This window comes from Meleagris gallopavo, chromosome 6 (genome assembly GCF_000146605.3).
Source record: "Meleagris gallopavo isolate NT-WF06-2002-E0010 breed Aviagen turkey brand Nicholas breeding stock chromosome 6, Turkey_5.1, whole genome shotgun sequence".
NCBI lineage: Eukaryota > Metazoa > Chordata > Aves > Galliformes > Phasianidae > Meleagris > Meleagris gallopavo.
The window spans coordinates 41,800,130-41,823,730 of NC_015016.2; the positions used below are offsets into that span (position 1 = coordinate 41,800,130).

Sequence of the window (23,601 nt, forward strand, 5' to 3'; positions counted from 1 at the left end):
ACCGCGCGGCTCCGATCGCTGCCTCTGGCTCGGCGGCGTTTGTCATCCCGCGGGGCGGATTACGGTCTGCGAGCTCCGTCCGTTTGGTTACCGGTCGGGAAAGCGGCGGCAGTGCGATGTGCCTGCAGGTTGGGGGCACCTCCAGCAGCGTTTGGCACGGGCAGCGCAACGCCGTGTGCGTTTCTGTTGCCGTTTTTCATTATGAGAAGTGTGGTTGTAGACAGGATACGCGTTTGTCGTTGGAACTGCTTGTTAGGTGACAGACGACAATGCCAAAGCATGACTTACTCCAGCTGTTGGAGCAGGTTGGGATGAGTGCCACATCCTTCAACCAAAACACACCTGTCGTGCCCCGACCGAGCCCATGGCAGTGCACGTACAACCCAAGCAGAGATGGCTCTGTTATGACAAACCCCAACATAAGCTCACTTGTTAGGATATTTGCTTCCTGCACAGCTCCAACAGCAGCTCTGTATGATCAGTGTGGTTTAAACCCATGTGTTGCATTATTTCACAGAAATGTGCTCGTGCAGCCTTGTTGTTAGGGCACAGCTGTAGTGGGGTGCAACCTCATCGAGGAGACCGTGGTGCTGGCGATGGGCAGCCACACTCACTGATCTGACACTTGTGTGGCTGCGCCCAGCCAGCCCCCACTGGTGTTATCTGAGTCAGGGTATGGTTCCCCTGGTCACCCTGTAGTGTACAGTGACCTTTTTCTTGGAGTGATGCTCTGGAATACAGGGTGGGTTTTTTTTTGCATTCCTTAGAGCAGATGGTTTGTAATGCAATATATGGCAATGTATAACATTGTCCTTTTTTATTTTCTTTGCCTTGCACTTAGCTTGCTGAAGCAAACCAGAGCTGAATGATGTGGTACCCAGAGCATCACATTTGTTTTATGCACATAACTAATCTGAAATTCCAGATTGCTTTAGAGTAAATGAGAAGTTAGAGCTTTCCTGATGAGAGCTGTCTGTTTCCTGGGTTGTGTGGATGAGAAGAAAAAAAGATAGCTTGCACCTTGCTTGGAGCTGCAGTGCAGCAAGCCTGCCAGGAGCGCTTCACACATTGCCCTTCTGAGAGGGAGCCCGAAGAAGGATGGCAGCTTTGGATCTGCAGACACTAAGGCCCCAAGCAGTGCCAGCTCCCAGCCGGTATGCAGAGGGTGACCACTATGCAGGGGCAGGAGACCTCCCTCGGACTGCTTCTGGCACTGCCCCAGGAACCAGGTGCTTGGCAGTGCCTTGGGCCGCAGCTTCAGCCAGGCAAATCTTGGGTACCGCTGCTCCGTGAGCTCTAATTGCAAGGAATGGTGCAGAAAGCTCAGCTTTAGTGTCCTGTGGCTGAGGGAGGAATGTTGAATGGGAGGAAGAGCACGGCTCTTGTTGATGTTTGTGCTGCTCGCCTGGTGATGGATGGTGCGTTTGTGAAGTTCAACTGTGAGTTTTGCAATAACAGGAACCAGGCTTAAATGTGGTGCAGCTTTTGGAAGTTAGAACAAATGGGCACGGATTGAAGCAGTACAGGTGAATAAAGGTAATGTGAAGCACTGTGCTACTTAATAATAAAAGAAACAGTTGCAGCCTTATTTGCAGTCTTACTGAAAAGGCTGCAGTACCCCAACAGAGACACAGAAGTTATAGGGCTGTAGCAGGAGTAAGGGTGGTGTGTGATGCACATCTTTGATCTTTGCAGTGACTACTTGGGTCACTGAATGTAACGTGGAGTAGACAGGCAATAGATTCTGTTCTGCAGTTAGGCTTATTTCCGTGTCTCAGTATTTCAAAGGATAACAAAATTAATGTTTACCCATAGAAAATGGAAGACAGAGACTGTTTGTGCTGGCCAGCAGAACACTGAGCAAAAGTAATGCTGTTTGCCAACTGAAAAGTTCTTTGTTTGAAAGCCCTTAATATAGGGCAGCTCTGAACATGCAGGTTTTTCCAGTTCCCAAAGTGGCACCAGAGCTCTCCCTTTGGCTAACTCTTAACATCATCACATTGGATCGTGACAGCCCCAATTTTCACTTGATGCCTCTGCAAGTTAGAGGTGATATCTTCAGTCACTGTTTCATCAGTGCATTACTTAACATACACCCTGTGTCTTTCTGTATCTAGTTGTTTAGGTGCAGCATTTAGGTATTTTAAATCTGTACGCCTTGAAGCCTTCATCCACTTGTGAAAGTCCCTGATGTGATAAGGAAGAGGTGTAGGCCAAAGTGGGGAAACAATAGGAGAGGCTGAGCGACTGGTTCATGCTTCTGGAGGGCCTGCAGCAGTGGCAGGAAGAGCCAAATCTTGGGCTCACCTGATTGAGTAGGCACATCTGAATCCTACCTCCAGTGAGCAGAATATTCTTCATGCTGGGATGGCTCTGGTTCTGGATTGAGATAGTTAAAGTGTAAAAAACAACTATTTTCTGCTTCTCTGGAAAATACATTCTTTATGCCATGAAAACAGTGTGGTTTTTAACACAAGCATTAAAAACAATACCCACTGTATAGGCAAACCTTCCCCTTTTGCTTTCTGTCTTTCCCTTTTTTCAAAGGGCTGATGCAGGACAAATGGAGAATTTGAATTCCCTTGATCCGGTGGCTTGCTGTCAAGTCCTGAGTCAGCATCCAAAGTGGGGCAGCTCCTGTCACATCTCACAGGGCCTGACATCTCTGCAGCTCTCTGACAACCACTGATTGACGTGGCTGAATGTGGGATCAGACCGTGGGCCTGACCTGATTCCTTACTGCCCGTGTGACCTGCATCACCTCATCACCTGGTTCAGTCACTCTCCTGTGCTCGTGTACCTTGGTCAGGAACTGCTTTCTCATCGCCTCTTTTCCTGCTCTCAGGCCAGCAGTGAAAAGGCTGTGTAGGTGGAGGTGCAGCTATTTGTCAATTACTCAAGACTCTCAGGCGAGTCTTTGTTGCATTATAATTTATTTATACAATGTGTATTTGTTGGTTAAACAGAAATGATATAGGCATTAGCCAGGAAGCTGTTGCCATCTGTCCTGAGAGACTGTGTACCACAGACATTCTTTTAATTAAGAAAACGTGGCCTTATTTTCCTTACTATTATACTATTGGAATTCCACTGACACTGCAGAAGTTGCTACTTTTTTACAGTGGTGTCAGTGAGAAAACTGTGGGATTTGTGCCCTATGTGGCCACCCCTGCCCAGCCTGTTTGTGTTGGCCCTGGGGCAAGAGTTCCTAGATCGGACAGGTGTCATTGAGGTCATTCCCTCTTTGTACCCTCTCATTAAGCTAAAACTGTTTCCCTAAGTGTGGCCTGAATTTCCAGAAGAAAAATCTAAGCTTGTTTCTACCAGCATAATGCTGTTCCCCTGCTCTTGGGGTGACTGCAGTAGGGCTGGCAGAATGGACTCTGCCCTGTGTCATTTTGATCCGAGTCAAACAGAGTGTGGTTGGTGTAGTGCTAATATCCTGGGGCCTAAACCTTCCCTATGCCTTTTTAACGGGAGAGAGGTAGTTTGGGTCTGTTGTGTTTTGAACTGTATGTAGAGTCTTGAAAACGTTTTGATGAAAGTACAATTTTGTAGCAAATTTAAACCTGCTGATAGTAGGCTTGCTTTTTTTTTAGCTGCCATTCACAGAGCGGCTCGAAGTGTCCCGCTGACTCTCCAGGGTTCTATATGCCAGGAGTTGCAGAGTGCCAGGCAGATGGATGTGTGGATGGATCTGCAGGAGACGGCCAAAAATTCGCAGCATTCTCATTCCACTCCTGTTGATCAGATAGAAGTTTTCAGAAATCATTAGAAGAAATACACAGAATATTGGTATTTCCTTGTTATTCCTGCTGGAACTTGCTTTGGTGGGTTCTGACAGACTTGTTGCTAGATCTGGACTGTATGAAATGTGGCAGGAGAAGCAAAGGTAAATATCCTGTTAGTTAGAAAACACACTTTCATTTCTGTTGCAAAGAAAGATTAAATACCTAATGTTTTCATTAATGTGGTTTTATGTCTGAAGACTGAAATGAACTTCAAAATGAGCTTGCAGTTTATATGCATATTTATGTAGGTATAGGTCACTTATTGGTGTTGTTACAGAGAATGTCCAGTGCCTAAAGATCACTTAGTGTACCAGTTGTGAATACAATGTGACCAGTAATGTATGCTTGCTTCCTCCTTTTTGATGACAATAAAAAGTTAACCTGATAATTATTTATCAGCTCTCAAAATGCTGTCAGTAAACTAGTTCTCTGTGTTAGAAAAACTGTCTTCAGGAATGTGTTTATCTTAAATAATGTAATAATAACCAAACCCTCTAGAAAGACACAGAGTTTGCCCTGGTCTCTCTCTCTCTCTTTTTTTTCCTTTCCCTCAAAATCGCTTTAATACAACTGGCAGAACTTGATGGTCCGTGCAGGTAACTCCTCCCCACAATTTAATGTTAAATGGACTTGTAATAGGGGAAACACTTCCAATGTCAGTGCAGTAATAGTGCAGTGTGGCAGGTCATACTGAGGTATTTCCCAGCATGAGTAATTAGATGCGAATCAGCCAGGTGACGGTGAGCAGTGTACGTCTTGTGAGGTCAGAACATCAAACTGCATTCAGGTACCCACTGGATGAAGGCCCAGATCAGTGTTTCATGCATTCTTAATGTGTTGTTCAGCAGTTACAGGCCATTGGAAATAGTTTGTTGGGTTTTTTTACATGACTGATGTGAGGTCAAAAGACAGTTATTTAATCTATAAAAGGTGTAACTGTGTATTGTAAGTGTTCATTCTAGCAGGAAGTGGATTTTAATTCCTTCTGTTTACATTTCTAATGCGTATATTACGTATTCCTTTCATCACTCCTGTGGTGCTAAATGCCTTCCAAATAAGAAAGAAAAGTTTCACTGTGACATGGAGCTGACTGGACGCGTTTGCTGTCACTGTCTGACGTACCTGCTGGCCTCCCTGCAGCCTGCTGCAGTGATCAGATCCTTGCTGTTGGTGTTCACCTGTTGTGTGCTCCTGAGCACGAGGGGCTGACACACCCAAGCTGTGTGTGACAAACTGAGCTCCTGTGCAGGGTGATTCCAGGGCAGGGCTGCCAGGGCAAGTTACTCCCCCGTGCCACAATCCCTGTTTCTTTTTTAATATGAAAATTCCAGGCTAGCCAGCATAAGCAAAAAGATGTTTATGTAGGTCAGAGCAAGGAATTAAAAACATTCACCATGTGGAAGGGGAGCTGAGACTCTGTGCTCAAATAGCATGACTGTTAAATGATCTGGATGAAGGGATAGAGTCCACCCTGAGCAAGTTTGCTGATGATGCAAAGTGGAGAGGAGTATACATCTGGCTGATGTACCAGAAGGCTGTGTTGCCATTCAGTGTGGCCTGGAGAGGCTGGTGAGTTGGGCAGAGAGGAATCTGATGATCTTCAACAAGAGCAAGTGTAGGGTCTTGTGCCCTGGGAGGAATTTCTGCACGAGTCAGTGCAGATTAGGGGCTGACCTGCTGGAAAGGAACTCTTCATAGAAGGACCCGGGGGTCCTGCTGGGCAACAGGTTGGCCACGAGCCAGCAGTGTGCCCTGGTGGTCAAGAAGGCTAATGGTATTCTGGGATGTATTAAAGAGTGTGACCAGCAGGTCAAGGGAGGTGATCCTCCCCCTCTACTCTGCCCTGGTGAGGCTGCACACTGCACTGTGTTCAGTTCTGGGCTTCTCTGTTCAAGAAAGAGAGGGAACTTCTAGATAGAATCCAATGCAGGGCCACCAGGATGATGAGGGAACAGAACATATCCCTTATGAGGAAAGGCTCAGAGACCTGGAACTGGTCAGCCTGGACAAGAGAAGGCTGGGATTTCATCACTGTTTATAAATATCAAAAGTGTGGGAGTCAAATGGGTGGGAACAGGCAGGACAAGGGGCAGTGGGCAAAAGCTGCAGCACAGTAAGTTCCATACAAATAATGTACATGGAGACACATAAGCGTTTCTCGAGTAATGAATAGTGTTCATACAGCAATTACTGATTTTCCATTTTGTTGCTCAGTGATAACTCTGAAAGCAGTCTTAAACTCACTTGTCCTCCAGCCAGAAGTCAGTGTTGGAGGCCTGTGCTGCATCTTACTGGCTTCCCTTCTGTACTGCAGAAACTGGACCCTCAGGTGAGGTGCCTGCAGGGTCCTACTGGCACTGGTGTGCCTCCAAGGTCCTGCCAGTTCCTTCTTTTGGCACTTCTACAGCAATAGTTTTATTTTGCACTTTATTTCTGGGATGACTTCCGTTGGAGTGAAAGAGCTTTCTGCTTTAGCTCTGCATTTTGTTTGTCTGCAGAAGTGTGCTGTACAGGGCTAAGCCCACAGCCGTGATCAGTATGCATTGGTCTAGCTTTCAGCCAGGACTGACCTTAAGGTGACTTGTCAAACTCATTCCTCTGTTGGTAGGAGCTGGCTTTTCTTGTGATTCTTTCACTCCTTTGCTTTGGAAAACAAAACACGAGGGGAAAAAAAATACAAAGGTGTCTCAAAGGGTCTAGGCAGAAAATCCTGAAAGTCAGTGCTCGAGGCTGTCCCAGCTTGCTGCCGTACCTCACATGTGTAGTTTAAAAGCTGAACATCTGAATTGCAGTTTTTTCACACTTTTAATGCATTATGTTACAGTCAGTTAAAATACCATTGTCAGGCATGAGTCTTTTGTCAGCTTTGTTTTGAGCTGGCAAACCAGTGTAACAATTTTAGTAAGACTATTAACCAATGCAGTGAAGGTTGGCTTTAGCTATAGCTGTGGTTAAAACATAATTGTAGTGTGATGGGTGAGTTTTGCAAACGAGTTTTGTTATTTTTTTCCTCACCAAAGCAATTGAGATACACAGGCACTCCTTTAATCTTGATTTTTCTATTCTGTGTGATATATCTGTAAAGTTGGTAGGCTATAACATTAACCCGTATGACTTCTTATCAGATTCCTAAAACATCCTGAGCTGTTTCACTTGGTAGCAAACTATGTGTTAATGGCAGAAATAGGAGAACATATCTAATTAATCACCTTGTTCATTAATAGCCTTGATAAAAACTCGATGTCCTTCTGTGAATTTGGCTCTCCTGAAATAACAGCAAAAAAGCAAGTTGTCATCCCCGTTACTGTTTGGATAGGGCAGCAGCATGGCTGTGGAGCTTGGTGCTTCTGAAATAAAGCTTTTTCCTCTCCCGGACAGAACGGAGCTGTAAATGCTTTGAGAGAAGAGAAGTTCTGGATGCTTTTGTGATCTTACTGTGTTTCCTATAAAATTCATCCATTTTGTCTAATCAATTGTATGTTTTAGGGTTGTTTTTTTTTTTTAACAGAGAATGCAAAAATAGCTTCAGTGTGACCTTTTAGACAGAAAATGTAACTAGCGGCGAGCATCACCTTCCTCTCTCTGAATTGAAATGGAAACGAGCGCTGTTTTTTGAAAAGAGATGAAACCAATCCTTATGTGTTAAGGGGGCAGGCAGCTGAGCCCTTCTGCTGGGTCCGTGCAGTTCGGTGTGGAAGGTGGGTCCCATTTTTGTGGAAGTTGGGTCCTGACACATCGGTTGCGGCGTTTGAGTGTTTCGAATGCTGTGCAAACACTTGTTGAGGAATGTCCCTAGAAGAAGTGGCAGGGTGTGTGAACGGCACTTGCAAAGCCTCCAGGAGTTCCAGAGGAGGGCAAAGCAAACGCTATTGAGGGATGGAGTGGAGTAGAGCAGCAGGCTCCAAGGGGCCATGAAGCCAGTGGAGGAGGGAAGAGCACAGTCCAGGCAAGACTGGAGTGTTCTATAAAAATCTTTGCACGGTTTGCTGCTTCAGGAGTTGCTACCACTACTGCTCAGTAGTATGTGCAGATTGAGCCCCCTCTTTTTTCTTCCTTGGGCCTGACCCAGCAGAAGGGCTCTGCTCTGTTCTTTTTCCCCATGGTGGTTCCTACGTTTCTGCAGCCGCTCCTATTGGCACCACCTGGCCACTGTGCTCTGCATCTGCTCGCTGCCTTTCCTCAGTGGGGGTGGCTGGAGTCAGCGTGTGGTTAAGCAAGTCTTAAAAGCACTTGAGAGTCTTCTTGGGTAAGAGGTGTTCTGATAAGTATGAGAGTCTGGCTTCCAAAGCCATTATTTTTTGTTTGACTCATCTTTTTCACTGTTTCTACTTGGTTTCTACAGTTGGGAATGTCTCATGCCGTCCCATCCTGCTGTGTGAAAGGATCTCAGAAGGCCTTGCGAGGCAGTGAGTGCTGTTTCTGATTCTCTTTCAGATGCAAGTATGGACATAATAGCCTATGATGATTTCTTCAGTCCGCCGCTTCAGAGATATTGAAAGGACACCTGAATACCTGCAGCCGGAGAAGTGTGTTCCACCTCCTAGCCGCGCTTCGTTGGGAACAATGTGGTTTATTCGAGATGGCTGTGGTATCGCGTGTGCTGTCGTCACCTGGATGCTGGTGTTCTACGCTGACTTTGTAGTCCTTCTTGTCATGCTAGTTCCCTCAAGAGATTACGTTTATAGTGTCATCAATGGCACGCTGTTCAACACCTTGGCGTTCCTCGCTTTGGCTTCACACTTTCGTGCTATGCTGACAGATCCAGTAAGTATCTCTCCCTGCGTGTCTCGGGAAGAAAAAAGCAGTGTTTTTCTTATCTGATCAGTGTTGAGTAACTCGGTTGCTGAGTGAGTGGCAGATTTAAATAACTTCTGCGTGTCAGCCTGCTGAGAGAGGCTGCTGATGTGGGAGGCTAATTCCTCATCCCACTCAAGTCAAATGCAAACTTGAGGACCCAACTGTAGATTCTCCTTGCGAGAGCAGCTTCTCTTTCTGCACTGAGGAGGAGATCGTTTCTCCCTGAGACTTTTCTCACAAATCCTGGATCTCATGTTTGTGGCTTGTCATGTCTTGACAAAACAGCAAAGCAGGAAAAGCTGGTTCTGGTTATCTTGTGCCTTGGCAAGCACTACTTCAGCAGAAGGGAGCAAAACGCGCATAGTTTTAAAAAGCCATGCAGCCATCTCTCACACTAGTGTTTTAATGAAGTTTATTGGACCGTGCAAAAACAAATGTTATATAAGCATGCTACCAGCTGAAAGTTCTTAGGCAGACAGGAAGCGTATGGACTGTGGCACTCCCTTACCTCTGTTTGTAGGACACTGCCTCTCTAATAAGAGATGGTTTAATATTGCAAAGGTTATTGTGAATGGCTTGTGCTTATTTTGTATGTCAGCCTCTGAAAAGTAGTAGAATTATTCAGTTCAAAGCTCCGTTCACACTAGACTGTGGAAGGAAAAACAAGCTTAGTTTCCTTCTCTCCTTCCTTCTGAGTCTTTTTCTTGCTGTTGGGAATGGCAGTGCATCCCTGATACTCAAATTATTCCCTCCAAATGTCATTTCCTACTTGAAACCTTGTTAGGTGCTGTTAAAACTTCAGTATAATTTTTATTGCTTGATTTTTCAGCTCTTCTAGAAGCTGCAGAGCTGCAGAAATTGCTTGGTTTGGGGTAGTTTTGCAGTTTGTGGTAAAGCAAAGACTGATTCATTGCGTGCGACTGCTTCTGGGCAGAACTTAGAGCAGTAGTTGAGGTGCTGAAACTTCTGGTCTTTGGGGTCACAAATACAAGGTTGTATCAATTTGTTACATAAGTGTTATTGTTGTTGTTAATTATTATATTGAGGACCTTCTAGTGTTATTTTGCAGAGCCAGTGGTCACTCTTGAAACAAAAGCTGTATTTTAAAGCAGGCTGAGAAAGCATAGCTTCAGAGAAACAGATAAAATCTACACAGAGGAATCTGGAAAAGATATCTTAATCCCCACTGTGTGGTTGGTGGGATTTTTGTGAGTGGATGGAGGGAACCAGTGAGATTTTGTTTTATTTTTCAAAGAGATTTTTAGAAAGAAATCAGCCAGGCAAAATGGAGAAGGGAACAAAGGGAGGGAGTGCAGCAAGGCAGGGCGGGCAGTGTGAGTTTGGGAGGGAGGAAGCTGCTGGGAGATGGAGAACAGCGGCGCATCTGGGATCAAGAATGAAGCAGAGCACTGCAAAGAAATGGGAATTGTTATCAAAAACGAATGAACACCTGTATTTTTCAGAATTGATAGCATATCGTCCTTTTCAGGAACTGCTTCCTTTGTGTTCTCCCTAAAAACATTCCTCGTGTTTGGAACTTTGCTGTGTGCTCAGAGAGCATCGGTTGTACTATTTTGTGTAAACTGGTCTTGGTCATCAGTCCTAGATTGGCCAGGACTGTTGGGAGGTTTGTGCAGAAAAATCCCAAGACTGCTCAGGAAAGCCTTATAATACCTGCTTAATGTGTTTTGTTAAGATGCATTATTCTTTATTGCTGCTGAGAAATAATATAGCTTTAAGAAGAGGCTGCTCCATCAGAAATGTGTTAAAATGTTCAGTCCCTTCTTTTATTTCGGTACAAAAGCCTACACCTGCAGGGATGCATTGTGTCAGAGTCCCAGCAGTGATTTCATACATCACGTTTCATCTTTTTTTCCACTTTTGACCAAATTGATGGCCATGAGCTGGAAATTCTTGAAAGTTTTGAAAACTTCTGAAAGTTCAGGCTTCTGCAGCTTCTCCTGTTTAAAGACCTTATTTTAATGTCACAATTGCACAAACAAGAACATTTTGCCTGGTTTTACCTGGGGGGAAGGATTCTTAGAGTGCACTGTTTGAACGTTACACCCTGATTTAAATATCAAATACACAACAGAAGTATAGCTATAAATGTATTAGATGCTTATCAGCAACTGCTGCTGTACACAATGGTACTTCAGAAGTAGCTGCTTCTACCTGAATTAAAACATCTGCTGTCTTCGATTTGTGATGAGAAACACTGGGATGAAAAATCCATTGATAGATGTGGGGAAGGGGGTAAAAATTCTTAAACATTTGAAGATTACTGTGGGATTACAAAAGACTGATTCCTTCTGTAAGGATGTACTGCTGCTTGCTTTATTTTGTTTTTAAAAGTGATGTTTGAATATCTATATATTAGGACCACCTTGTTTAAAATTCTTTTTCTTCTTGCTCTTCCCAACTCCCTGTTGATATTAGAGATTTTTTTTTCCTATTTTCTCTTCCTCCTCTTCCATAGTTTTAAGTCATCTCTACTATTCTGAGCACTGACAGTGTTCACAGGATAATCTTCTGGTTTGATTTCCTTTTCTGCAGGGTGCTGTGCCCAAAGGTAACGCAACAAAAGAGTTCATTGAGAGTTTACAGCTAAAGCCAGGACAGGTGGTTTACAAGTGCCCAAAATGTTGTAGCATCAAACCTGACAGAGCACATCACTGCAGGTAAAGTCTCTGCACCTCAAGAATTGTCCTGTGTGCTTGAATTATTACTAGAGTGTGAGACTTGAGTGATTAAATTGGGAGTTTGGCATTCAAACTCTGTTGCCAGGAGTGGCAGACGCATTCAAGTAAAAAACTCAGGTGTTTTCAGGGACATTTTCATCTTCAGCAGGCTAGGGCTACTTCTTGCAAAGTGAGAAACACTTCACATGAGTGCTGCTTCACACCTGAAATTGACATTCTGTGATTTGTAGTGCTGGCTATTGTGTGAAAAAAGACCTAAAATGACTTTAAAAGGTTCACTAAACACCAAAAATCTGTGCAACATAAATGTCTCAAAGGTCAATGGCCTTTTTATTTTTAAGTCAGAATATTGTCTGTAGATTTAGAAATGATACTTAATTTAAAACTGAAGTTCAGGTAACAAATTGTGTGTGTGTGTGTGTTTAATATATTTTTTCAAGAGTTCTCGTTTCCACATTTTCATTGAGTACTGTGACTTTGTTTTGTGCTTTGTGACAGATCAGCATGCCTACTGATCTGTCATGTTCTTTCTTTTTTGGGTAGGATAAACTTCCCTGAAGAAAGCAACTGGCAGTGAGCTTTTTAGTACTTTTTAGTACTAAAAACAACAACTTCCTAACATATTCTTCTGCTTTTAAAACAAGCAAACCTGCTTTCCAGTAATTAGTAAATGAATGTGCACTGGTATCCTTTCCTTATCTACCCCCAAACCACAATGCATACTGAGAGAGCTCGTGTTGTGGTTACTGGATTCAGGCAGAGGTCTTGTAGGGAGGGAAATACGCAGATGTGACTGAGCTGAACAAACGTGCTTTGCTGTTTGCATTTTTCAGATCTCAGACCTTTAGTGTGCAATTTTTTTGTTGCTGGCTTTTTGTTGTAATCCAGCTCAGGAGTTGGTTGTTCAGTAGGAGCAATGTGATCGTTCCTATCACTTATTAATGCCGCTGTAAAATCCTCTCTGACACGTCTTCAATTATGAATGAAGCTTCACAGCTAAAAAGCTGTCTGGCTGATGACTCACACTGTAGGCAAATGAAAAAGGCTGTTTGGCAAAACACAAAACCTCATCTCCACAGTTCTCCATTCTTTAAGTTAATTTTATAGACGTTAAAATTTGGAAAACCCATCCACTGTGCATTAATGGTGTTAAGAATCTTCAGCCCAATGTTCCCTGTGGAGATCTGTTCGACTTTCACACCCCAAGTCTGCGCATGTGCATCAGCAGGAGTCGTTGCTAGCTGTGTGCATGTGGGACCACAGTGCTTTTTGATTCACGAGTCCCTGGTGCCCAGCAGCATTCCTTCCAGTGTTTGGAAGCTGGGCTGTTGAGACGAGTGTATTTTAGAGTATGGGCAATCCCTGCTGTTGACCACTTTTGGTCCTTGGTTCTGTGCTTCCTTTTCAACCAGTTAGTTTCACCTTTTGCCTCTTATCCACCTCCTTTTGGTACACAAGCAGAGAATGATAAGTCTCCTTCCAGCCTTAGCTGCCTCCTTTGTGGAGCTCTTTGGTTTAACTGCTTCAGGCTGTCCCTATTTGGGGAACTAGGACCTGGCAGCAATTGTAGGGGTTGCTTTAGTGCTCAACCTGCTTCACAGCTGAAGGGAAGTTTGTCTGCTCACACAGAAAAACACACAAACTAGTTCAGAGTACAGGGAGGCACCCTCCTGCTTTATGCCATCCACCCTTCTCCCTCTGCCTCTTTCCTTTTTTTCCAGGTGAAAGGTTGATGTTTGTCCTGTTGAAGTCTGAAATTTTCAGGCAGATAACTTGTTTTTACCACACAACCTGATTTGAGTACCACATAGCTCAAAAACATTTTTGAGTTGCTTATTCTAGCAAAATGAGGCTTCTTCTGTTGTCTACTGTGTCGGGGACCAGTTGTTAACAGGCTACCTGTGCCTACCTGAGCTCTTGCTCTGGCAGCCTGCCCAGGCAGCCTTTCCCTTAGCATTAGGACTGTAGCAGCTCTTTGATTGCCCAGGCATGGCAAGGCTCCTTGGGATTAACTTCTCCTGCTGTGCAGTCACTGCAGGGCTGTTCAGAGAGAGGCTTTCTATTATTTATTCATAAGTGCTCATAAGAACATGCTTATGTTTTTATTTGAGGCTCTCTTTAAGTGTTTGGATATTACTGTTTATATTAAAGGTCAAAATATTTTGAATTCTGAGAAGAAAAATGAACATAAAATGAGGCAGCCTTCAATTCTTCCTGTTCCAGAGCCACGAGAATTGTTCTGGGATCGCTGCTGCTGCTCCCTCTTATGGGGCTATTGTTCGTTTGTTTTGGGGCTTCGTGCTTTTTCATATTTGATTTCTGTGCTTGTTTGTGTGATGCAGTATCAGGAGACAGCCTTTCGTCTGCTATCATATGAGAAAGCAGCAGAGAAAAAGACCTCTTTTATTATGAGGCTCGAAGCAGTTCCTGACTAATCAGGAGAATGATGTTCAGACAAAGTAGCAGTCTTTTAATTATTTGACTTCAAGCCACAGTGTGCCTGCTGGCAAGAACTTGAATTTTGATTTTATTAGTGTGGTTTTGTGAAGTACTTTAACATCTAATTGTACCTTGGATGTATACCGTGGTAATGTCTTCCTGACTATCTGCCCTGGCTGTTTTATGCCAGCGTGTGGCTTACCTTGTTTTCAAGGGTCTTTTCTCACGTTTGCTTCAGTTTTGTTCTTCACAAGTTCCTGCTAGCAGATAATGATAGCAAATAAACCTTTACCTACTATTAGCCTGGTCTGGTGGTTGGTGACCCTGGCTTTGGCAGGGGGGTTGAAACTAGATGATCTTTGAGGTCCTTTTTAACTCAGGCCATCCTATGATGAGATGATTCTGTGATTAATAATTCTGGAAAGTGTTCTTGCTTATTAACCGTTTTTCACATCTTTGTGTTGTAGGTGGGATTTTTGGTTAGTCTTTAATCTGTAGATGTTTTCAGAGACTAACTAGATTAAAACCAGACTAACACACAATTTTTCCATCTGCCTGAATGTATTTTTCAAACTGTATTTTGGCAGAAACTCTGATAACATTATGAGAATGTGTATTGCCTGACATGAATTTTTTACGGTGGTCATTTTGTACTGTGTGGCTGATTTCAGCAGAGAGAGAACCAGAAATATTAAGGTGCTGAATAGTAAATTTACAGACGTTCTGAGTTCATAGAATCATAGAATGGCCTAGGTTGAAAAGGACCACAATGACCATCTAGTTTCAACCCCCCTGCTATGTGCAGGTCGCCAACCACCAGACCAGGCTGCCCAGAGCCACATCCAGCCTGGCCTTGAATGCCTCCAGGGATGGGGCATCCACAACCTCCTTGGGCAACCTGCTCCAGTGCTTCACCACCCTAATATGTGTGACACCTTCCCCCTAATATCTAAGCTAAACCTCCCCTGTCTTAGTTTAAAACCATTCCCCCTTATCCTATCACTGTCCACCCTTGTAAACAGTCATACCCACTCCTGTTTATACATTCCTTTCAAATATTGGAAAGCCACAATGAGGTCTACCCAGAGCCTTCTCTTCTCCAAGCTAAACAAGCCCAGTTCCCTCAACCTTTCCTCATAGGAGAGGTGCTCCAGCCCTCTGATCATCTTAATGGCCCTCCTCTGGACTTGTTCCAAGAGCTCTGCATCTTTCTTCTACTGGGGGCCCCAGGCCTGGACGCAGTACTGCAGATGGGGCTTTACAAGTGCTGAGTAGAGGGGGACAATCACCTCCCTCTCCCTGCTGGCTACTCCTCTTCTAATGCAGCCCAGAACACAGATGGCCTTCTGGGCTGCAGGCGCACACTGCTGGCTCACGTCCAGCTTCTCATCTACCAGGACTCCCAAGTCCTTCTCCACAGGACTGCTCTCAAGGGGTTCTTTGCCCAGTCTGTATAACCCCTGGGATTGCCCTGACCCAAGTACAACACCTTGCTGAACTCATGAACTCAGCCTTACTGAACCTCATTACGTTTCACTTCTGTTTCTTTCATTTCCTTTTGTTCCTAAAATTTCTGTGAAATCTTGTATTCCTGGAATGGAATGTGCTATAAATAAAGTTCTGTTTTCTTTCAGCGTTTGCAAGAGGTGTATTCGGAAAATGGATCATCACTGCCCATGGGTCAATAACTGCGTAGGAGAGAATAACCAGAAGTACTTTGTACTGTTTACAGTAAGTATTTCACATGTGTTGTTTGAGGCTGTCCAGTGTGCAGCCACAAAGCTGTGTGTCATTTCTGAAGCAGCTCCAATGCTGGCTTGCTTTTCTTTCCTGTTTCAGAAGAGCTTTTCAGGGAACTCCTGCAGATTCTTGTTTCACTAACTAGGGAACGCACACAATATAGCAACTGGGAAAAGGCAGAACAGAAAGTGTTTGCCAGGGCTTTGTGAGGCTTGTTTTATCAGGTGATTGGCGTGCTGCTTCCCAGTTCATGTGGCTTGTTGATTCTTTCACTCTGTTCTGTGTTTGGTAGAGTTGCAACCCGTACATAGGGTACCTAAATGCTGTCCTTGTAAGAGCACCTGTCTGAGATTGCATAATAAGAGATTGTGTCACATCTTAAGCGAGGAGAGGAAAATCTACATCCCCTTTGGAAAGCATTGTTCACGTTCTACTTGCAAGCAGTTTATTTTTGTGCTTGAAAACTGAGGAGATTTTGACTTTGTGCTGTTTTCTATAGTATAACGTGTAAGAAAGCAGGAGCACAGACTTGAATACTACTTACATGGGAGGGTGGAAATCTGTTTCATCAAAAGGACTGCAAATGTCCTGTGGGAGCAGCATGAGTGTTGCAAGGCTGCTTGTTAGTGATGCCCTATTTTATTAATAAGTCTTTGGAGAAATCTGTAGGTTCAAGGAAGCGTGTTCTCATGTTACCAAGCAGAAAGGGAGAAATTTTGAATTAAGAGGGAAGTCTTGCTCCTAAACTTATTTTCTACTGTGTGGTTTGTTAGGATGTGGGTTACAGAACAAAACCCCTTTTCTTTCCCTTGAGCAAGGTTGTTTTCACTGTAAGGGATAAGCAAGATGCTTTAATCATATCAGAAGGATTTCTGTTTCCCTTAAAACTGCCATTGCTTTCAAGCGGGCTCTATTAAACAGCCAGTGTAGTTGCAAGAGAAACAAAAGATTTTGTTTATTCTTTTTTGTTTTGTTTCTGTTTACTGTCTTTAAGACCTGGGGAGATGAAAGCATGGCAGCTCCAAGGGGAGGCAAAACGCTCTCCTGTCACCCTTTTCTGCTCCCACAGGGTCACCCTGTAACAAAATGTCCCTCACACCTACTAATCTGTAGGTCCAGGAAAGTCATCCTTTTAGCCCTGTCTCTGTAAACTGTAGTGTAGTACTGCCAATAGTTTGAAGTATTTTGTTGCAAAGCTAAGACAGGATTTGAAAAACATGGATTAAGTGCAAAGTGTTGAAGGCTGACAGGAATTTTCCATGCCAGTGTCTGCCTCAGGGAAAAACACTTATTTAAGGGAAAAAAATGAAATCCTTTTTCTCAAACTGGAAAATAGATGAAGTGCTTACTGTGGTTAAAACAAATTAGCTGTTGTTTCACTGGTAAACTGTAGTGCTCTCATGCTTGAGAGCATGGACATGAGCTTTGACAGCACGACACCTCAATGTCAGAGAGCTGCTGGTGTCTGAGAGCTGCACTGTGCTCAGCAGAGGAGGGGTTGCACGCTGTCTGGGAGGCCACACTGAGGCGCAGGACCAGGCTTTGTGTCTGCCTGGCTTCCAACTGAACAACTTCTTCCCATGCCCTTGGAGCTGTTGGTAAGGCCAGATTGAGTTGGGTGTCACTTTAGTGTTTACCACCTTCAGGTTGCTTTATTCGGGGGATGGAGGTTGTTGATTTTTGGTTTTAGGGTTCTTTTATGTCTGAACACTGCACTTGATTTTAAGTTGTTGAAAATAAGCATTTTGGTCTTTGCCTGATACCTATATTACATCATTTTTCTTCTCTTTTTATTTTTTTCCAGATGTATATAGCACTGATTTCCCTGCATGCTCTAATTATGGTGGGATTTCACTTCTTGTATTGCTTTGAAGAAGACTGGACAAGTGAGTACTAATGAAGCATCTCATTAAAATATCAGATGAGCGTATGGAAAAGACCTTGTAATACAGTTTGCTTGTAAGACAACCCTTTTGTATCATCTTTAGGAGAATGGTATCAAAGCTCTGTTACGTGATCTTCAATTTTTATTTTTTTATGATCAATCTTGGAACTTCATAATTCTTTCTGACCTGCCAGGAACTTTGCCCTGGAAAGTCCTGTTCTGTCTTAGGGCTGAAACTGCCTGAGAGGAAGCTGAGACATAAAGACTCCTAGATACTATGTGTGCAGTAAACTACTGTTTCCCTAAATGCAGCACTGATTTCCTGAATGCCAAAGCAAGATAAGGAGAATGTGTATGCTCTTTTTAAAAGGGTAACGTGAATCATTCTTGCAAGACTGCCAGGAAAACATGTTAACTCAGATCCAAAAATCCACCCTCACGAGAACAAGTAATTCCTTTCCACACACATACAAAAAAGAATTAACAAGAACCAATATAAACTGCCAGCCCTTGTTCTGGAGCAACAAATGAACAAGCTTTCACATAAGCATTTGAGATATGTTTTTAAAAAGTATGAATATGGGAAATCCTCTAGATAATGCTGAGTTAATTAGACAGGTGTCTCATTAAAAGTTGTGTGTGCAGCTTGCACGTTTCTTGGAAAGGCATTAGCTTCCTTTTTCTTAGAATTCCCTTTTCTTACAATGTGTCATTGTGCTTAAGGACTGGTTTTATTAGCTTACAATAATGTGGAGGATGGGTACACTCACACTTATGAGCTGAATTTGACAAGGTTGTTCTGCAGTTCAGAACTTTGCCAATTAGCTGCTAAATGGCACTGAGAACGTCTGGATTTGGCAAGGACCATGAAGGAAGGATACATCAAAAGAAAGTTCCCTTTCTCCTAGCCTGTGTCTGTAGGGGAAGCAGTTTCCCACCTGTCCCAGGTTTTGGAAGCAGAAGAGGGCATTTACAAGAGATGGATTTGTTGTTCCAGCTGCCTTACATTTTTGCTGGTTGTGCCTGATTATTGCTTATCTCTCGAAGCTTCACGTCTGCTCATGAGAGAAATACTCATCTTTTTTTATTATTTTTGTAACAATGCCATGTGCATACTACACGTGGCACTTGTTGAGAACAATGCAGTGATTGCCAATACTAGTATTTCAACCTACCTCACAGCATCTCGGAAGAGAACAGAACCCAGAAAAAGAAAAATGATGGACGAAGTGTGCTCAACAAAAAAATGGACAGATGGGTGCTTGTTTTTTGAGACAAATAACGTGGCACTCTGCTTAATTTGTAAAGAAATGGTGATAGTTTTCAAAGATTACAATTGGAAAAACATTACCTGCAAAAACATGCTGCCAAATCTGATGCGTATCTGGGAACACTTTGAAAAGACAAAACAGTGGAACCACAAAGAAGTCTGTCACTTCAACAAAATCTTTTTTATAAGGTTAAAACTCAAATGGACTTTAAGAGCTAGTCACGTGGTAGCAAAATAAATCTAAACTATTTACTGATGGTGTGCTTATTAAGCAATGTTTGGAAAGTGTGGCAGATATAATGTGGTATAGCTACTGACATTGCCCCAGCAATGGCTGGTAAAAAAGGGGGATTTATTAAATTAATAGAAGGTGATGCAACTGCCACCAGCAAATGATGCTTGATGAAATATCACTGCATCATACATCCAAGAAAACATATATGCAAAAGCTTTAAAAATGGATATTGTTATGCAAATCATTATCTAAGCTGAGAATTGCATAAAGTCCAGTGGATTGAATCGTCACCAGTTCCAGGAGTTCCTTGAAAGAAGGGATGTAATTACGAGGACATCATTTACTTTTTTGAAGGAAGGTGGCTAAGTCAGGGTAAGATGCTGAAAATATGTTATGATCTGTGACATGAAATCAAGTCATTTGTGGAATGGAATTTATGCCAGAACTTGAAAATGAAAAATGGCTCACAGATTTAACAGTTTTTGGTGGATTTGATCGCTGATTTAAATGAGCTAAACGTATGTCTTCAAGGTGAAAATCAGCTTATCTTTTCTATGTTTCAACCATGACAGCATTTGCAATGAAACAAATTATGGCAAGCTCAAGTGATGGCAAATGATCTTATGCATTTTGATGTGTTGGCTAAACATAGGTCTGTGAACAGCAAAAAATATGCATCTCTGCTTTCTGGTTTGATAAAGGAATTTGGGAATAGGTTTCAAGATTTCCAAAAGAATCATCATTTTTTTTGTTTATTCGTGACTCTATTTTCAGTTGACATAAATACATTACCTGCACATTTTCAAATGGAACGTATAGAGTTGCAATCAGACATTCAAGTCAAAGCAAATTCGGTCCTGTTTCATTACTGGACTTTTATAAGATCTGCCTTAACAGAGAAAAATATCCTGTGCCTCACAATCATGCCTTATTCGCATCATTGCTTTTTGGCAGTACGTGCACTTGTGAACAATTGTTTTCAAGGATGAATCACAGGAAGAATAACATTTCATCGAAAGTCTCTGACGAGCACCTTGAGAACTCTCTAACAATTGCAGCCACTTCCATGGAACCAGACTCTGATGCATTGGTTTCATAAAAACAAGGCCAAACATCTCACTAGTTTTATGGTTTTGCTCCTCTCTGCTTTTTACATTTTAATAAAAAATATATGGAAACGTAAGTTTTGTTATTTTATTATATATTTTACATGTGGCCCAAGACAATTCCCCTTCACTCAATGCAGCCCAAGCAAGCCCAAAGGTTTGACACCCGTGCTGTAAGTGAAAGAGAGTAGAATGGGTTCCTGACTAGCAGGCTGGGAAAACATCTCACTGAAAAAGGAATCTGCTACTTAACAACAGCAAAGCCCTGTGATGCTTTCTTGTTACTTTGTTAAACTTGTAGGAGTGACTTTGTGCATCCTCACATCCTTTGTGCATCTTTGTTGTGCATCCTCAAGACATCTGAGCTTCCCCGTGCACCTTTTTGAGTATGATCACCATGCAGTTTATTTTGAAAACTCATGGTCTAGTGGGTGTTTTGCAGCTGCTGCATTACCAGATCTGTCCCCTTCCAACTCTGTTGTTTTGTCTTCACAGAATGCAGCTCCTTCTCTCCACCAACCACAGTGATCCTTCTCATCCTCTTGTGTTTTGAGGCGCTCCTCTTTCTCATCTTCACCTCGGTTATGTTTGGGACCCAAGTACACTCCATCTGCACTGACGAAACGGTGGGTGTTCCACACCCTCTTTTCTTTACCTTGTCTCTCACCGTTAATAGAGTTATGGGGTTTTGCCTCATTGCATGGGGAATTCATGTGTACTCTTTGAGGAAAAATCCAGTGTGACCAGCTGAATCAGCACGGTGATAAACTGTCCTCTCTGAAAGTCACTGTGAGGAGTGGTGTCCACCAGCATAATTATTGGTTGGGATGCTGTGGGGTCAGACATTACACTGCGTAAGGTAAGGCATTGGTAATGGGGTTTACTCTGTACAGATTCAAGAACTGTAGATTCAGGAATATTTTTCCTTTAATGAAGTGCTGCTAGGCTGGTCTTTCAGATTTTTGTTGTGTCCCTGCTGGTGTCACAACGTGCAGCTTTGCGTGCTAGAAAATTTTCAGTTTTAGCTTGTTAATCTGTTCAAAATCCACTCTCAAGGAGTGGGGGGGGAACAGCAGGGGAAATTTGAGACATTCCTGGAAATGGAATACAGTCCAATAGTGGTGGGTACAATCTACTGCAAAGCCACCGTGTTTGAATACATCCAGTAAAGGTGACACAGTAATGTTGCTACCCTTGTGTTGCTGCACTTGCTGCTTCTGTAAAGGTGGTGCTGGTGCCTCCTGGTGATACTCCCACACATGAATGCTGCTGGCTTTCACCAAGCATGCTCAGAGATACGATAGCTCACTTAAAAAACTGGAATTAACTGGAGTGACTGAAGATAAATTACAGTCTTAAAAGAGGGACCGGAGTACCCTGCCTCCTTTAGTTGTCCTTATCCTTCGCTTTACTCATGGCCAGTTAAAGCTAGAATAAATATGTTGGCTGCCATTGGAGAGCTGTGACTGTCACTGCAGTGAGTAAGAACCCATCACTCTGAGCCTTCTTTACAGTGCATGTTTTTCTGCCTGGCTTCTGCAAAAGGCTGATGTTCTCATTGTGGCTCTTCTGTGCTCAGAGGAGGGCTGCAGCTATTCGTCCTGCCTCCGACCTCTGCGATGGAGTACAGTGTCATAGGAAACAAGATCCTGCCTAAGTCAATCAATAAGTGTGTAAATTAGCAGTGCTCTCTGTGAAAGCATCACCCAATTTTCTCAGTCTTTGAAACCTGGCAGGAATTTTTAGAAGCTGTTTTCCATAGTCAGGTACACAAATAAGTCTCCTTCATTTCCCATCCCCTCGAATTCTGGAAGCTCTTGTGAAAGGACTTAAGCCACAAACTAAAATTAAAGATATGGACACTCCCTGTTTGGTTGTAGAGGTTTGCTTTTGATTTATGTTTTGTTTTTTTTTAATACTCAGCAGTAAAGATTTTGCTCTTTGGATGCCTCTATGTTGTCTGTTAATTTTGCTAGCTTTGAGCTAGCTGGGTCTGGCAAACAATCCGTTTTGAGTGCAGGATATTTCCAGGTGAAGTTCTAATATGGCCCCTTGAAGAATTGTATGTCACATTCTAGAGACACGACTGTCTTGTGACCTTTCTCACCTTCTTCCAATCCCCAGGAGACCTCCTTCTCCGTCTTCTGCATTGCTGGCCCCCTGGGATGCTTCCTCTCTGTCTGGAGGCACCCAGATCCCCAGTATTGTGCCATTACCTCTGGAGGTGACATTCTCAAGGGTCACTGCAGCTCTTGCAGTTGGCTGAGCTTTTTCTGCAGAGCACCCAGAACTGGTAACTTGAGACACACAGATGTATTACAGTGCATTAATCTATAGCACAGGAGAAATGTGAAGGTCAGGAGAAGCTTACCTTGCAAAAGATCATAAGTTAAAAACATAACAATCTGCCTGCCAGCACTACCCATGGAAAAATAATTCTCTCTACTGACTGCACCAATTAATTTTGCTTCTGTGACAGCCAGTCATAGCTTTCCTGGAAGACCCAATTCGTGTTTATGGTATAGCACAGATTTGAGTTTGTGGGGTTTTTTGGTTTTGGTTTAAAAATGACTGACCAGTGAGTGTTCCAGCTGATTGCTTGATGGCTTATTTTTATTTTCCCTCTAACCTGTACTAAACAACGCTAATGATTTCTCTCCAGTTGGTATCTTATATAGCCTTTTCTCCCTGCTGTTGGCCCATGCATGTTTTGGCAGTGATTTAATGAAACATGAAGAGGCACCAGGTAGACTTAGCCACATGGAGCCATGGGTGAATCTGAACTTCCTGAACTTGCTTGGTGAATCTTGGAGCATTATAGATATTATCTCATTGGGTTTTTTTGTCTGCAAACCTATGATTGTTTCCTCTAATTTTTTTTTTTTTCCTGTCTGGTTAGCACGTAATGCTTTCAGCCATTAAAGTATGTGCTTTGTATTTGGTTTTATGTGGTGGGTTTTTTTTAATTGACAATACAGACAATTGGAGGTCAGATCTTAAAAGGTTTGATGAAATTTCCAGGTCTGAACAAAATCAAAACAGTTCTATTTCCAAGAAATATTTTCTATCTTTTTATTAGTAGTACTATGAGTAGTATTATAAAGCATGGAAAGAGGAGAGGCTCTAAAGATGGGTTTTAATGTTCTTACTCCATCCTTTGGATAAGGGGTAACTGAGAATAGACCTTTCCACAAACCCAGAGCGACAAAAACTGAGCGTTTGACTGAAAATGTGATATTTCTGTTTTCAGGGAATAGAGCAATTGAAAAAGGAAGAGAGAAGATGGGCTAAAAAAACAAAATGGATGAACATGAAAGCAGTATTTGGCCATCCGTTCTCTATAGCATGGCTTAGCCCATTCGCAACACCAGACCAAGGAAAAGCAGACCCATACCAGTATGTGGTCTGAGGAATTCTTGACCAGCATTTCCACTAAGATAGAAACATATTGCAGCACTACTGTTTAAATTTTCCATGAATGTTTAAAACGAAAAGCAAGACAAACTTTTTTTTATGTCTAATGAATGGCTGATAATTGCAGAGAAAAAAAAGCCCTGTATTCCACAACTTCAGATAATTCTATATCTCTGGCTGAAACTGCTGCTGTTGCTTTTCTTTCTTTCTTCTTCTTTTTTT

The 23,601-nt window shown here is 42.8% G+C and overlaps 1 protein-coding gene across 6 annotated transcripts in view; it reads left to right on the forward strand.

Annotated features, from left to right (window-relative positions):
• The window catches only part of ZDHHC3 (zinc finger DHHC-type palmitoyltransferase 3), a 30,510-nt gene that overhangs the window by 1,461 nt on the left and 5,448 nt on the right, over positions 1-23,601 (forward strand). For 2 of the 6 annotated variants that reach the window (XM_010712964.3, XM_010712963.3), the window contains exons 2-6: positions 8,226-8,555; positions 11,145-11,269; positions 15,364-15,460; positions 17,274-17,355; positions 20,461-20,591. In XM_010712964.3, coding sequence (XP_010711266.1) covers positions 8,250-8,555; positions 11,145-11,269; positions 15,364-15,460; positions 17,274-17,355; positions 20,461-20,591 — 741 coding nt within the window. In that variant the 5' untranslated portion in view covers positions 8,226-8,249. Of the gene's footprint in view, positions 1-3,123; positions 3,893-7,299; positions 7,490-8,225; positions 8,556-11,144; positions 11,270-15,363; positions 15,461-17,273; positions 17,356-20,460; positions 20,592-22,089; positions 23,194-23,215; positions 23,596-23,601 lie in introns of those variants that run through there. The other 4 variants (XM_031553965.1, XM_031553966.1, XM_019616579.2 and 1 more) reach the window with 4 other exon arrangements.